The following is a 16524-nucleotide window of genomic DNA, read 5'->3' as shown; positions in this document are numbered from 1 at the left end:
GGGGGGGGTGGTGTCATGTAGTTCTGAGCATAAACATGTTCAATCTCAGTGGTGGTTCAAGCGTCACAGAACCTACATAAGTGTAAAAACTGAGAGCTGCCACTCAGTTTTGAAGTCATGTTTTTTGTGGTAAAGAAGAAAGAAGGTGAGGACAGGAAAATAAGCATGGTTAAAAGAGAAAATATCAAGCGACCTGGCAGACAGAAGCACACGTGTTAGTAGATGAGTGGAAAGTTAATTATATTTCGATGACAAAGAAAGTTAAAAATACTCTTCGGGATGTGGCATGTCTCCTTGTCAACGAAGGAAAAGAAGACAACACAATCATAGTCCCCGACTCCCCAAATACAAGGTTCAAACCCAAAGGATCCAAGAAGTATATAGTCAGTATAAAGATGTATGGTTTTGACTTTATGTTTAGGATGCATACAGTACTCGAAATATGTGTTGTGAATGTCTGCTACTACTACATCAAAACGAAGCTCAATATCCGTTAAACTGACTGAGATTTAGCCATTTTTGTGTTTGCTACGGTCGATTAGTGGTGGCCTTCTTGGATTGAGTTGACTTCAGAAGGACATAAATGCACATCCAATGATCATTTTCTGGGAGTTTCATTAAAATCTTTCAAGTGGTTCATGAAGGCAGACACAAACACATACACACACAGACATGAGCAAAAACAGTATCTCCTGCCTGTTGGTAGCAGGCGATAATCAAATCGCAAATACATGCCTTTGTCTCTGAATGCAAACATTATTAAGAATCTATATGAAAAATAAACATAGCTCAATCCTAACCAGCTCATCTGTATCAAAAGGAGCTTGTTTTATGCATTATCACAGATTGATAAGTTGAAATCTGTCTGTACTAAAAGCCACTAAAATGCTGCCAAAACATGAGCCAAAAATTGAGAAATTGTTCAATTGAGAATTGGAAAAAAAGGCACATCAATAAATCATTCGGGTTTAGAAACTTTGGAATACAATAGAACCCCCCTTGCAGATGTTATAAAAACTACATTTTTCTGCACCTCATGACACAAGTGCGTCTGAGAATTTAATGCTGATGGAGTGTACCATGTCTGATGTTTGCACTGCACATTGCAGACTTTAAAGTTCAATCAAAAGACATACAGAAATTTGGGCATAATTCTACCTTTTCACAGCTGTAAAGTAATGGGGCGCCCGCTGATCTCAGAGCTGCATTTGCGTCACTGACAGCTCATCAGGCTCAAGAGAGTCATTCTGCGATGTATGAATGTCGCCCCCCCAACCCCCCCAACCCCCTCCTCACTCTCCATGCAAATTAGTGATGTCGAACATCTTCTCCCTACACCTTTTTCCATTCAACTCTCTCATATTTAAACCACCTGTTACATAAATAAAATTAAAACAGCAGCATCTTACATATTCCAATATTTTCAAAGTTTTTTTTGACATTAGGTTCTTGTGTACATTTTATGACACCTAATGCCACATCATTCCTCAGTGACCTTGTGTAAATTTTGATCTGTTAGTGGCATGACGATTCATTGATCTGATGAGATTGTTCCCTTTTTTGTCTTTACTGATCAATAATTTCCTGACAAATATTGAATAACTGTGACATTTAAACATTTCCGTACCCTGGTTTCACTTCCAATTTCCTGTGAGCTAGGTGATACTTTCTTCTTGAATAATTTGAGGACATATTCTTGGAGTTTGGTCATTTGTTTCCCTTATCCCCCCCCTCCATGTGTTAACATATTTTTTTGATGTTCTAAGGTAAATTATGGAGTCAAATTAATATGAAGGACTACTTTTAGGCTTTATGAGAACACACAAGGTTAGCAATATGGCTTCCTTCACACTGGATGACAACCCCATTATGGTGTAAAAAAGCAAGGTTGTGGTTGTTTATCATTGTGGTGGTGGTGCATTTATAAAATGTGGCTTGGTGATTGAGAATTTGAAGCAGAACTGTCAACGTTGGCCTTTTGCCTATGTTGTGATCCCATCACACCATCAGAGTCCTTCTAGCATGATCTTCTAGCACTTAGCTGCATCCTGACATTTATTAGTTGTTATGCAGTTGTGTGAAAATGGAGTGATGCATTCATGGGAGTTAATGGTGGGATATTTGTTGAAAATATCTGCTAATATATAGAGCTGTGATTCACAATGTCCAGACTCCAGTCCTTGACCAGACCAAATAGAAGGCAGCCCATATTATTTTGTATTGTATTGGAATCATTGATTTGATACTATTATAACATAAGTGTGGCTCCTTTAAGAGTGCTCGGAGAGAGAGAGAGAGAGAGAGAGAGAGAGAGAGAGAGAGAGAGAGAGAGAGAGAGAGAGAGAGAGACAGAGAGACAGAGAGACAGAGAGACAGAGAGCATGAGGTAGGTGAGGCAGGGTGTGAGCCTGTGTCTGTATGCTTCGTGTGAGAACCAAAACTCATAATTGAAGCAGTGAAAATTAGCTGTACAGTGTATGCTGCAGTAACAGCCACAAGCTGTCTGAGATCATATCGCCAGTGTTATTCTAAGGCTATATTCACACAGCAGGCAAAAGTGGCCTAAATTCTTTTTTTTTCTTTTTGCTCATATGTGACCCTTATCTGACTTTTTTATGGCGTGACAAATCCAGACCCAGGTCACTTTCATATATGGTACTAAACTGGATAAATATCCAATGTTTTCAAAGCGACCTTAGTCTGAAAGGAAATTACATATTTCATCGGATCAATTCAAATATGGATTTTATGAATATTAACATCATGCAGTTTAAAGCTTGGAACTCTGCACGTCTTCACCTACAGAATAGAAGTCTAGTTACTTTGTCGTTTTTTTTTTACTTTTTAGATTTGCAGTGTCCTTGATAATTGAGAATCTACACCAACATATAATACCAACACCGGTTTCAGATCATAAAGATACTAGCGTGATTGGATCGATTCTTGAGTTAGTTTCTCTTATCTATTTTCAGTTTGTCACTCCCATTCCAGAAATGCAACTCTGTGGTGGAGTAGATGGAAAGATCAAATGTAAACACTGAACAAAACAAGCATGGCAGAAAATAGTTTAGTCAGCTCTGATTGCTCAACAAATTCAGAGTTAATACACACATGCTAACATATGTAGCATCCGTATTTACTTCCGTAAACACAGCGTGCTGCGTGTGTTGTCACATCGTCTGCGCACACAGGGTTGCTTCAGGGCCACAGACTGTTCACAATGGAGTCTGATGGCGGTTGCATTTAAATTATATTATGAACAACCACACAAAAATATTGAATCTCAGCAAAAAAAAAAAAAAATTGTAATTGAGCATTAAAACCTGCAGTGTGAACATAGCCTAAGGCAACAGGTGTTATGTCACATCGTCACAGTGTAATCTAAATGTGCAAAGAAAAGAAAGCCTCTTAACATTGAGTTTTCAAAGATGAGTGAATTAAAAAAACATGCATATATACTGCCTGGCCAAAAAAAAGGCGCCACCTGGATTTAACTAAGCAAATAGGTACAAGCCTCCCATTGGATAATTACTGCATGGGTGACTATGTTTCAGCTGGCAACAAGTTATTTAACCCTAACTGGTGCAATGAGTTGCTTCTCATTTCTTAAACAACCATGTTGAAAAACATCACGTGGTTGTGGAAAAGATGTCAGTCTGTTTGAGAAGGGTCAAATCATTGGTATTCATCAAGCACAGAAAGCCTCAAAGGAGATTGCAGAAACCACTAAAATTGGGTTAAGAACTGTCCAACACATTATTGAAAACTGAAAGGATGTTGGGGACCCATCATCTCTGAGGAAGAAATATGGTTGGAAAAAAATCCTCAACGATCGTGATTGTCGATCATTTGAACGTTTGGTGAAATCAAATCGAAGAAAAACAACAGTAGAACTCCGGGCTACGTTTAATAGTGAAAGAAAGAGCATTTCCACATGCACAATGTCAAGGGAACTCAAGAGATTGGGACTGAACAGCTGTGTAGCCTTAAGAAAACCACTAATCAGTGAAGCTAACTGGAAAAAAAGCTTCAATTTGCTAGGGAGCATAAAGATTGGACTCTGGAGCAATGGAAGACGGTCATGTGGTCTGATGAGTCCAGATTGACCCTGTTCCAGAGTGATGAGCGCATCAGGGAGAGACAGGTGAAGTGTTGCACCCATCATGCCTAGTGCCTACTGTACAAGCCTGAGGGGGCAGTGCTATGATCTGGGGTTGCTGCAGTTGGTCAGGTCTAGGTTTAGCAACAGTATGAGCTCAAAGAATGAGGTCAGCCGACTACCTGAATATACTGAATGACCAGATATTCCATCAATAGATTTTTGCTTCCCTGATGGCACGGGCATATTCCAAGATGACAATGCCAGGATTCATCAGGCTTGAATTGTGAAAGAGTGGTTCGGGAGCACAAGAGATCATTTTCACACATGGATTGGCCACCACAGAATCCAGACCTTAACCCCATTGAGAATGTGTATTTTGTCCTCACCATTTGTGGTACTATATATTGATGTGAGTCTGCATTCTCAGCAATAAATGCACCTTTTCACTGTAGTTTATTCTGTATTTTAACTATATCAGGGCATCTATAAAACCCACATTTAATGTTTATCCTTATGTGAAAACAAAAGCATTTTATTAGGAGGAATGAAAAGTAATTCAGTTATAGTTATAAAATTACACTGCACATAAGGTCAAAAGTTAGAGCAGCAAACAACCATATGCAAACAGTGACATTTCTTCTGGTGTTAAGTCGTAAGCAAATTTAATTAAAAAATGGATTTGCTTGTTAGGTGTTCTAGACCTTTGACCTTATCTGGAAATCAGATAAGGACCATTAAAGATAAAGCTTGAGGACCCCTAGTATAAAGCTTGGTGAGGTCACAATCTAGCCCTGTTTTTATAGGTCATGTAGGTCATGGAGAATGTAGGAAAATCATCATCCTGTGTGAAAGGGGTGTAGAAGCACCATTGAACAACGTCTGATTTTGCCTAAAAATGTACAAACCTTGATTGTTTTAACAGTTCTGCAATGTAGTTAGATTTCAGGGAATCAATATGTTGCATTATTGAAACCAAACTGTAGCAGCCTTTCTAAAAGAAATCCTTGTTTATCCATTGAGAAAAAACTAAGTGATTGTATATTCCGCTAGACATTTAGTCAATCAAAATAATGCATTTTCATTCTGATAAGCTCCACAGTCAAATCTGCTAAATCTGCCAGTGTAAATTCAAACGTTACATAAAAACTTTTAGGTTTTTGTGATTTTCCTTTTGATTAATCTCAACAGGATCCCATCAGAGAACTTTTGTCAACTCCAGATGTATGACACATCAATGAGAGAGCGGTATTTATTGCGACGCCTGAAGTGAGCGTGCTCTGAGTTATTTGCTCCCACAGGACACCTGACATCGTCTCTTTGATGTAAGCCTCTCTCTTCTTAAGTCCTCAGCTGTATGGGCACTTTAACAATACAGAGAAGGGGTTTATCTGTCAGGGGGGCCATCAGAAAATGATTTGTTGGCGATTTGATTTTCATCCCACAGAGTTATATGGCTGCATAAAAAAATAAAAAAAGCTTCTAAACAGACCAAGCACAGAGGCGACCTGATGATGGAGCTGTGGCGTAATGTCTGAGATGAGTGAAGAAAACCGTGGGAAACTTAACATTTGTGAGATTCTCTGCTGATTTCGGATTGAAATCCGTTCACTTATGTCATTTGTGCATGTATGATGCACTCTAAAATGATAAAAATGCAAAACAAGGCATTGCTGCTTGAATGTTATTTACCTTGCAAGGTTGCCTCAAATGCAGCATCTTCTTATTCTCTGCATGAGGTTTCTGCAATTTCACATTTAGAGCATTTGGATTTCTAAAAGCCCAGTCACACACACCCTCCCTTAATTCTCAAGCTCAGTAATAGCAATCAATTTAAGAGTGTGAAAGCCAATTTCCTCATTCAATACACTGCATCTGTGCAGGTTTTGTAATAAAACAGATTTTCTTTACAGATGGTGAAAGCCTTAAAATATATTTTCTGGATTTTACTGCAGTGCCAGGTTTATATCTAGGTTTTCACAAACTGTAAAAATGAAAAGCATGCATGGAGTAGCTCTTTTTTATTTATAAATGTGCTTTAGCCATCTCTCCTGCTTGTTGTGCCGTTACATTGAGGAACATCTTAGTAAAGAAAGCGCTTCTTAAAATGACCAAAAACAGTCACCAATGACCCTTAACTCACTGGTCTCGTTAAACTGGTGCTAACAGCTCCTTCATTATGTGCATTTAATTACACATTTCACACTCATTCCCTCTTGTAATGCTCTTGACTACGGCTTATAATTAACTGTGAAAAAAGGTATATTTCAAACTTTTACCCGAATGGAATCTAATGCAATGTGGGCAAACAAAACTAACTTATTCAATTTATAAACAGAGATTGATATTTTTTTTAATGAACTAAAGACCACACGAAAGAAAGTTTTTGTTTTTTTCCCACAGTAAATACATTTTGAACCTTGTTTGCATCTAGCTGTTATCACTTCACCAAAAAGTACATCTGCTAAAAGAACCCTAGTGGACAAGCAATCACATCTAAAAAAAGCAACAAACAGATGAACCTTAAAGAGACATTTAAACTTACAACAAATGACAAACAGACTTTAATAACGTAGAATGAGACGAAAATGTGTCTACTTTACTACTAATGTTTAGTATGAAGGCATATTAGGGCCACTCAGGAAAAAAAAGCAAAATAAGGTAGAAGATTTCTTTTAGTTTGTTTCAAAGTTTCAGTCAAAATGTCAAGATTAAATTTGAAATGATGAGAATAAACTTGAAATATTATTTTAAAAAAAAAAAAGAAGTGATGCTGAGGAAATAAAAAGTCTAAATAATGTTTCAAGACTAAGCTTGAGGAAGCAAACCCGGTTGTGTTCCTGAATCCTACTGTATTGTTTTTTTTCTTCATTTTTTTATATTATTGCAGCTGAGGGTTATGGGTGCAGTTTTACTGGTTAAACTACAAAACAACAATAAGATCATTTTATTTAAAACCAGCCTGAGGTGTGGTTTATTACTCCTGCTGCAGCAGAGCTCACAGAATTTCCTTAAGTTGTTCACAATAAGTCACAAATATGTACATTCGGTTATGACGTTAAACTCTAAATTTGATAAGAATAGCTTACATTATTATTAAATATTACTACTATTATTCAGTAAAACTCATAATGTAGCCTAGACCACTAGGAATTTTGAAAGTATTTAAAGGTCAACACTGAGTGTATGTGTATGAAACTCTTATTGTGAAGAATTGAACAAAGTTTTGTGAGCTCCACCGCAGCAGAGTAATAAACTGCACTTTGAACTGGTTCAAATAAAATGCTTCTTGTTGTTATTTTCTAGTTTACCCAGTAAAAGCTCAACCTTAATCCTCAGCTACAGTAATAATAATAAAATATAAATCAAATACAGTAGGGCTCAGGAGCGTCAAGGGGTTCACTTTCTTAGAGAAACACTATTCCAACCAACTTTAAAATTTTTAACATTTCTATTTTTTTTCTGGAAATAATATTCCAATTTTATTCTCAACAGTTTGACTTTATTCTTAAAATTTCAACTTTAATTGCAATAGAGAGCAGCAAACAAACAAAAATTCTATTTTTTTTTCTGAAGTGCCCAAATACAGTTTTGTAGTTTGGCCTATTTTTTTTGTAGATAACTGTCAATAGAAATAGTAAAAAACAACACAATTTAGAAAGTCTTGACATAAAATCACACAAAGCTTTACTACTTGCATTGCATGACATGCAAGTTTACATACGGAACAAGAGTTTAGGCCCAGTTTACACAAGTTTACACAATCTCTTGGAAACGTTACATGTTTACACGACGCTACATTGAACTCGTTGTAATTTCCATGCCAATCCACTACTTAGCGCTGACACGTGCATGCGTGCAGACACCAGTCTCTCCAGCATGCATTCCACAGACGGTTTCAGTCACGAGCTGATCTGCACTTGCAGGAGGACATCCACAACAGTAGTAATAGCAGATTGCAGAGTGCTGTTTATGTTACTCAACGTTTTCAAGATGTAGAAGCAACCCAACCTCACTGTAAGTTCAAACAAAAGTCTGTGTATTCACCATTTTGGATGTAACTGCTTCCATGCTGGAGGGACTGGTGCCTGCGCTCATATAAGTGTATAAGTGTCACCTAGTGGCCTGGCATGGAAACTACAGCACAGCAGCACCATGTAAACATGTAACTTATTTCCAATCAACATCTGAAAATCTTTAACGTTCGGCCTCATGTAAACAGAGCTTCAGTGTCAGAGACTCTAATCACTGTTGTTGTGTAAATGAATGGCCGAACTGCAACATTAATGCTATAGTTTCACTGAAAAACAGCTTTGTGTAAACGGTCACTTATAGTATTTATTGTCTTTAGCATTGTCAAATATCCAATAAAATCATGAATTATTTTCAGTAATTCATGATCTTAAGAAAGAAAATGAAAAAAAAAAATTGTCTCCCTTTTTGTATGTTTTAACTAGCAGTAGCTCACTATAAGTAGGCCTTAATTTTCTCTAAAAAGTATCACAGATTACTTATGTGCTGTTGTAAGAGTTCTAATTCAGCAAAATTTGGATTATATTAGTACAGAAGTCATGCCTTCTCACCTCGCACCACGATGGTGGTGGACTTCTTGGCCGGGTTTCCCACATTGTTGCTGGCCACACAGCTGTAGACCCCCGCCTCCTCTGAGGTAATGGCCGGCAGTGTGAGTGTGCCCCCCTTCACCACGCTCCTCTGAGGCAGGCTGTCGTTACTGGTGACCCATGTGAGGATGGGGGGCGGCTCCCCTCCAGTGGTGATGCAGACCAAAGATACAGTCTGACCAGGATTGACCACGATGGGATCCTCCACCAGCAGTTTGATAGATGGAGAGGCTGTGGAGAAATACTTTATTTTTGAACTGCATTTTTATTTGGTGAAACATTAAAATAGTAATTTTTGTGCCTTATGAACTTGCTTCCCTGAAAAGTCAATAGTCCTATTGAGTACCTGTCTTATTGGTAAGTCTGAAGATTACACTGCGGTCAGGAATCCCACACACATTTCTCACAGAGGCGATGCAGCTGTAGTTGGCATAGTCCTGAGGACGCAGGTTCTTCAACTTCAGGATCTTTGTTTCCCCCTGCAGCTCAGACCAAACCAAGACTGGTATGCAAATATGTGCAAATACATCATAATCAAGTAGAACACATGCTGAAAACTAGATCCTGAGAAGGCAAAGGCCAAAGAGCTCCAAGAAAAGGTCAAAAAGATGAATATGTATACAAAGCGAAAGTAAAGACACGAGTATTCCAAGAACTTAGTACATAATCTAAATAAAAACGAAGCTGATATGTTTCATAAAGAAAGAAATTTGTCAGCTTGCTCACTACCAATGAGAGGATTACTCCACATAAAGCGCCTGCAGTATTTTCACTTCAGAAATATGGATGGGCTCAGCGGGGGATCGCTCCATGAAAATGGCTATCTTATTGAGAGGAACTTGCGTTTAATTCCAACTGGGCCTGTCAGCCATGAACCTCGCCCAAAAGGTTATGATGAGGATGTAAATCTTTGATCCGTCTGACTCCAGTGTGTGGGTGTACATAGAGATAAAGGAGAGGCGGGAGGGAGATTAAAACATGAGTCAAACACATGCTGCAGCGGTCCAAAAAAAGAAAAAAAAAGAAAAGGAAAACCATGGCAATCACTGGCGTCTTTCAAACCCTTTTCAGATTGTTTGGATGCTTTCATTTCATTATTTTTTTAAACAAATATATTGACCTTAAATGTAGAATTGTTTGCTTATACAGACTAAAGTTTTTGTTTTTCAGGCTAGCAGCAGGAGATGGGGTTAGCAATAACATGAGAAAAATAAAAATAATATTTGCCCTCTGAAAGGACATGCATACTGTATGTTTACAAGCTGTAAGCCATACTTAATAACTGACTTGCATGTTTATCAATGGTGTTTTCTCCTGGAAGGCTGAGTGGAGACGGGCCCATTTTGTTTAAACTACAGAAGTCACCTGATTTTTACAGCGACTCCCATTTGTCTGATTATAAACTGAAGCACACCTATGTGCACATATGTTTTACCTAATTGTACTCCTTCTGACCCAGTGTCACATTGGTGAGAAGGCCAAACCAGGTCAGCTTCTCTTAGTGAGAAAAAAATCAAACAATTTTTAACCAATCAGATAAGGCCACAGGCATGTATTCGCCAAAGTGTGATAAGTCCAGTGTGTCACAAGGGAAGTTGCTCCTTACTTAATGATGTGACTGTTGATCCCAAACGCGTCAAGTTTTGCTTAGCAAATGTTACGATAAATCTAATCTTATGCATGGTACTTTGGTAGAATGTTTTGATAAAAGAACAATAATGGAGCAGTACTTACTTACTTACTTACTTCTACCTATACCATATTAGTTTTGCTGATGCAAATGCAACTCGGCAGTTAATTGAGTTTGCTTTAGATATCCAAACATGGGGGTCGCTGCACAAACACGACAAGAGTTTTACCTTAGATTGCTATAACTTTCACCCACAAAACACAGATTTATGTTGTCTGATGTCACTGATGTTTTGCTACACTTTATTTTAATTTTAGATAAGATTTGGCTTGCTTTGCAGTGAAGAAGTACTACAACGTTTGCACCATTTTAACTCTTATATTTTAATTTACTTTGCATACTCAAGAGTCATTTTCTACTGCTGTTTTGTATTGTCAGTTAATCTTTGGTTAAGTTTAGGCTTCAAAATTAGTTAGGTTTAGGAGAAGACCAACTTTATCATCTTATTTTAAAAATACAATCTGTGAAAAATTTTAAGAATTACATGTTTTTCTCAGACAAGGATGACCTAAAAATTCCTAATTTTTTTGCTTAGGTAATATTTTCAGTGAGCTTTCGCTACAGAGTAAAGAAATGAAAAGGAGTTAAGTGTCATGATAGTGATGAATTTTCCACAATTAGGCAATCACATTTTTTTTATTCTTAATCTTCGGTTGAAGCCTTTCATAATGGATGAATAACTTATCAAATTATAAATGTTTAACAATTCATTAAGCTGTTAAATCTCTTATGAATAAGGTGTTGACAATTAACTTGCTGATCTTTTACAGCAAAATTTAATTATTTGCCTCCAAAAATGTCACGAGAAAATACCACATAGGCTGAAAACCCATCGTATCAATGTCAATAAAAGCAAAAGTTCTACCTTTGATAACTATGGCACTTTGTAGGAAAATGTGGCACAAGACACGAGGGAAAAAAGCCACAGCAAAAAGGGGGAGATTTTATTCTTAATACAGTATTATTATGTTAAACCCATGTTTCTTAGCAAGGGGTTCAGTGTCGGAATAAGTTTTCTGTATCAAGTTTAAAATGCTACTTCTGCATTTCTACATAACTGGGAATATAAAATATTAGCTAGGGTGAAAGAAGCTGCAGAAGTACAGCTGAAATGAAGAATAATGGCAGGAGGGAGGTATAAAGTTGAACTCAACAACAAATCTCCCTGACTAAATGAAAACCAGAATGGAGAAAATTGGACTCAACTTGACCTTTTAGCTTTTTATTATGGTCTGGTATAAATTAGCCCCTCAGTTGTCTCTGATACATGGTTGAAAAATAGCATTATTAGCCATTTATATGAGCAAATTACTAGCAGTTTAGTCAAGATTTATTTGGGGCTATGGTCTCACACAATTCTATTCTTTGGGTTTTAGGTTATGCTCCAATTTTCAGACCCAATTAAAGGTCTAATAGAGGGCAGCAGGAAAGAACAAGGGAAGTAGAAGCAAAAAACTATGAAAACAGAATTGAGAGTTGAAGGAAAGAGTGTCGTTTTTTTAGGCTGAGTTGTGCAGCTTCTCTATTCTCCTGCAAACACCTCATTAGTTCCTAGCCATCTTTATCCATTTGGCCAAACATTAGTTTAACTTCCATTTTCTTTCTTCCCTTCTTTATTTCTTAAGCCTTTTTTTTCCCCCGATTGATTTGCATTCTTACTGACTCCGAGTACAAATTGCATTCAACTCAATCAATTCAAAAACTACAATTCCCTCACAAGTGACTGAACAATCTCAATCAGTTCTTTTTTTGATGGCAGAAAATCCCTTTTGGAACAAAGCATCTCAATTTTCAGACTGTAAAGAAAATCCACTTGCTCGATATGCGTGTAAACCATGAAAGTGGGTTGGTGGATTCTGGTGTTGCTATTCAGAGAGTTAATTAGGACAAGTTTTATTGTCCCATTGTGGGGGTAGTCATGTGTGAGGTAGGCTTTTAAAACAAATAGCATTTCTATTCCTCACACAAACAGCTAAATGAAATTGAAGCACTGCAATTTCAGTCTTTTCTCCAGCAGTGTGTTTCATTTATAACAAGATGTGCTGATTTGTTAGTCAGAAACTGTGACTACCATGCTTTTCTTTGTTTTTGCCATTAAATAAAATAAAATAATTTTATAGATTAAATTGCATTAACATTTTAATCATAAATAATAATTATAAGGTCATTACCATGGAAATTGATTTGGTCTATAGGCTGAACTATTTTTTTTTCATTGTGTTTTTCTAATGACACAACTTTTACAAATGTGGTGTCAACCCAAAACTTTAAATTCTACATCTGCTGAGAGAAAAAAGGCATTACTCATTTTTTCTTTATTATGACGGAAGTAACCGATAACGTCTTTTGAGCACATAAATTAGCAACCAGCCGCAAACACCCAGAGACAGGGAATTGTGTCATAAAACAGATAAAAGCTAACAAATTCGAAGCCTGTCTTGCAAATGGGTGTTTTTTGCTGCACTAAAAAATAAATGTCTGCTGGAATTATTTCCCCTTGTTTTTTTTCACACAGCTACAATTGTGTGAGACCATAAGGGATTCAACAGTTTGAACAATAATGACTCTGTTTCAAAACTGCCATTGATAGCGTTTTTATGTAAATGACTTCTGCCTCTTTGTAATTTTTAGATTTGATCTTTCATTTTTTATTGATTTATTTTTCCTAAAGTATCAATGTTTAAAGTGTACACCTATTTTTAGTGTAAGTTTTGTGTTTGGTACTGATGCTAAAAAATATACTTGTCTTTCAGCAGGACGAGCTAGAGCTGACGTTTAAAAGGACAAAAAGAATGGCTGAAACTATAAAGAATAATTAAAATATACTAAACTATAAAGCACATTAAAATAGGATTTGCTTTAAAGTTCTAAAAAAACAAAACGTTAATGATAAAAGTAACCATACCCAGCTTAAATACACACTCACAAAAACAAGAAAAAAAAAGATGTCTGCAGAGACAAGCAGTAAGCTTCTAAATGACAACAGAAAACATAATTTGTTTCCAAGATGCATTTTTTTTAAGTGAAATCCAATTCATTGTTGTTTAAAAACTTTTTAAATGATAATGATCTAAGTTCTTTAGTTCCTCTTATTTGCTTTTAGCTGCTTATCCTCCGAGGTCGGGTCAGGGGGATCGCATCAGGTCCAGGAGAGGAGCCCCTCCACTCGAGGATCCCGAGGCATTCCCAGGCCAGAGAAAATATACAGTATATTCCCTACAGTGGATTCTAGGTCTTCTCGAAATTCTAGGTCTGCCCAAAACATCACAAAATGGAGGTGACCAGGCAGCTTCCAGCTCAGTTTTCAAACTACTTTAACTGACTCCTTTCAGTGTGACGTGGAGGAGCTGTGGTACTACTTTGAACAATGCCCAGATGACGTAGGTCCTCTCCATATTTGTAAGGCTGAGCCAGGCCACCCGAAGATGGAAGCTAAGTTCACCTACTTGTACATAGGATTTTGTTCTCAGTCATAATCCATATTTCATGATCATAAGTGAGGTTTAGATTGTAAATGGACCTGTAACTTTAGAGCTTCTCCTTTTTGATCAGATGATGCTTCACCATGACAGTGAACTGTGTGTTGAACTAGTGGTTCTCCATCCTTCAATCACTCACAAACAACACATCATGCTTTGCTCTTTAGTTGTCTGCTACTTCAATTTTCTCATGTTTAAAAATGTACATCTATTGGATACCCTGCTGACTCTGTCTTACCTGTGTGAAAAACGGCTCGTAAATCTCCACACCCTTGTCGGAGCCCTGCGTCAAGACCTCTCTCCCACGATGCCAACTGTACCGGACGGGAGGGTTGGAATTGGCCACGCAGCGCAGGAACACAGTCCTCTCATAATAGAACTGCTCCTTAGCCTCTCCTATACTCTGGTGCACCGTCACTACTGGGTCATCTAGGTCTGTTAGGGAAACAGATACACAGAGGAGGTAGGTTTCAGTAAAGAACTTGTGCAAAAGGTGTTAAAGTTGATTTTTCAAATCAACGAGTGCTATTGACCCCACTGAAAAAATAAATAGCAGTATTCAGGTATAAAATTATTTTAGTATTGGTAAATATGAATACAATAACACACAAGTCATGCTGCCTGATTGTGGATAAAAGTCAAATGAAAAGTTTTGCGTTTTCATGACATTAGGACAGGCAGTTATCAAGATGCATTTTGGGTCGATGTGTAAAAAGGTGAGAAGCTCAGTACTTAAACTACTTAAGTCAATAGGATGCAGCCCAAGGGCACACAGACGTCTTAGTCAAATAGAGCAGCTGTGTCTTCCACGTTGAGCTCCACTGTGAGCCTCAAACAAAGGAGAGAGGGGCAAATATTGCAAACAAAATAATGTTTGATGTCCATCACTGTTTATCTGGTTTAGAAACTCTGCAGTTTGACACATCCATTCATTCCCCAACAGTTTTGAGGGAAGTTTTACCCAAACACCAGGCAGTTGGTTATTTGAGAACACGCTTGTGGTTGATTAAATGGATTCAGAGTTAATCATCTTACCCGGCTATCGCATTAAGCCTTGGCAAATGATGTTCATCATAGCCTTGCTGTCTTTTAGCATGCTAATACTCGCCTTTTAGATTATGTCCATTTGCATGCTCAAAGAACACGCGGGGCTAGCTGTTTCCCTTTCATCTCCATTCCGAGATGCAATCAGTTTTTAACACGAGCAAAAAGGCAATAAAGGAAGAAGATGAGAGAAGCTAATGCAAGTTATCCCTCATGCTAAAATTGTGACTGATAAAGGCTGACCTTTTGCATATGAAGGGGAAAAGGATTGAGTTTATTAATGAGTGTGTTAGTGTTTCAGCTAGTGAGCAACAAGGTAGATGATTGAGCATGTGGGTGACTGTGTATGTGTGTGTGTGTATAAGGCTAATAGCTTACAGTAAGTGAATACCCACATCTTTAATGATTATAGGTCTCCAGAGAAAAACTACACACACTTTAGGTATTATTAATGGATGAATTCATCGCTTTTAATTCAGTAGCTTTGGCCCATCCCTGGATTTGCAGGGGATCAGGTCCTAATCAAGGTGCCTGGGGGGGGGGCACAATGCACAGCATCTAGCCTTGATGCACCAGCCAAGAGAATGCTGATTCCTCAGTTTCATTAAAGACGTGTTCTGCCCTACAGCCCCTTAATCAAAATCTAGCAGCGGTCAATACTTCATCCAAGATCCATTACAGTGTCTCAGGTAAGAGCAATTACCTTGAGGGGAGGAGGGAAAACAGGTGAGGAGAGAGGGGGGACACTGTGGAGAAGACAGAGCAATTGCAGAGCCGTTTTAGATGAGCAGATCGCTCTAAGTAAATCCACTGATTCATTATAGCGAGGCAGGGGAGAGTATGAATCCTACATCTTATCTCTGACTCTGCCTGCCTTTTGCCTCATCAGTTTCCTGCTTCAAACAGTCAATTTACCAACTGTGGCAGGAGTAGAGGGATTCATGGACAGCCCTATCTACCTTGGAAAACACATGTCTGTGAAAGCTGGACCTGATAGTAGGTTGTGGTGACAACAATGAGAGCGTGTTCCTCTGTGAGCATTTGGTAAGGTGGGGTTCGTGCTAATAATAGGGCCAAAATGATATGCAGAGAGGAAGTGGAGGCTAGGAGTGTAGCGAGTGATAAATATGGAAATATGGAAATGTACGCACTGGATTAAAATTTGATGAATTCCAAACAAAATTCCACCTCCAACAACAGTCTTACTCCTGTAAAGATGTTGTGCCTATATATGTGTGTCACTCTTGTGCAATTAGCTTCTTAAGTCACGCTTGACTGATTGTGAGGCTTAAATCCCAGAGCCCAGAGGAAAACTGCGTTGTACAGGCTGCCGGTGCCAGAGTTGTTAGGGTTTGTAATTGCAGGTTTATGGCTTCACAGGCCTGTAAATCTTCCCGTGTACAGCTAAACGCTCCAGTGAGCTAACCGTGGCATCACTCTCGCTCACCTCTACCAACCATGACAAGTCTCAAATCTCTGGGTTTCTCTGATACGAAAACACAGGGGGGGGGGGGTGATACACAGACATGTGAATGCTAGACGCATAGCTCATGTGAGTCAGAGGAGGTCTCCCAAGACAAGCCTACAAAA

General features: G+C 38.1%; 1 protein-coding gene across 2 annotated transcripts in view; it reads right to left on the bottom strand.

The window, feature by feature from the left end:
• The window catches only part of LOC108231854 (MAM domain-containing glycosylphosphatidylinositol anchor protein 2), a 220738-nt gene that overhangs the window by 95448 nt on the left and 108766 nt on the right, over positions 1-16524 (bottom strand). For both annotated transcript variants that reach the window (XM_017409220.3, XM_017409222.3), the window contains exons 4-6: positions 14129-14325; positions 9068-9200; positions 8683-8952 (exon numbers count right to left, since the gene is read on the bottom strand). In XM_017409220.3, the coding sequence (XP_017264709.1) occupies positions 8683-8952; positions 9068-9200; positions 14129-14325 (600 nt within the window). The remainder of the gene's footprint in view (positions 1-8682; positions 8953-9067; positions 9201-14128; positions 14326-16524) is intronic.

This window comes from Kryptolebias marmoratus, linkage group LG19 (assembly GCF_001649575.2).
Source record: "Kryptolebias marmoratus isolate JLee-2015 linkage group LG19, ASM164957v2, whole genome shotgun sequence".
NCBI lineage: Eukaryota > Metazoa > Chordata > Actinopteri > Cyprinodontiformes > Rivulidae > Kryptolebias > Kryptolebias marmoratus.
This window is presented reverse-complemented; position numbering and strand designations above follow the sequence as displayed.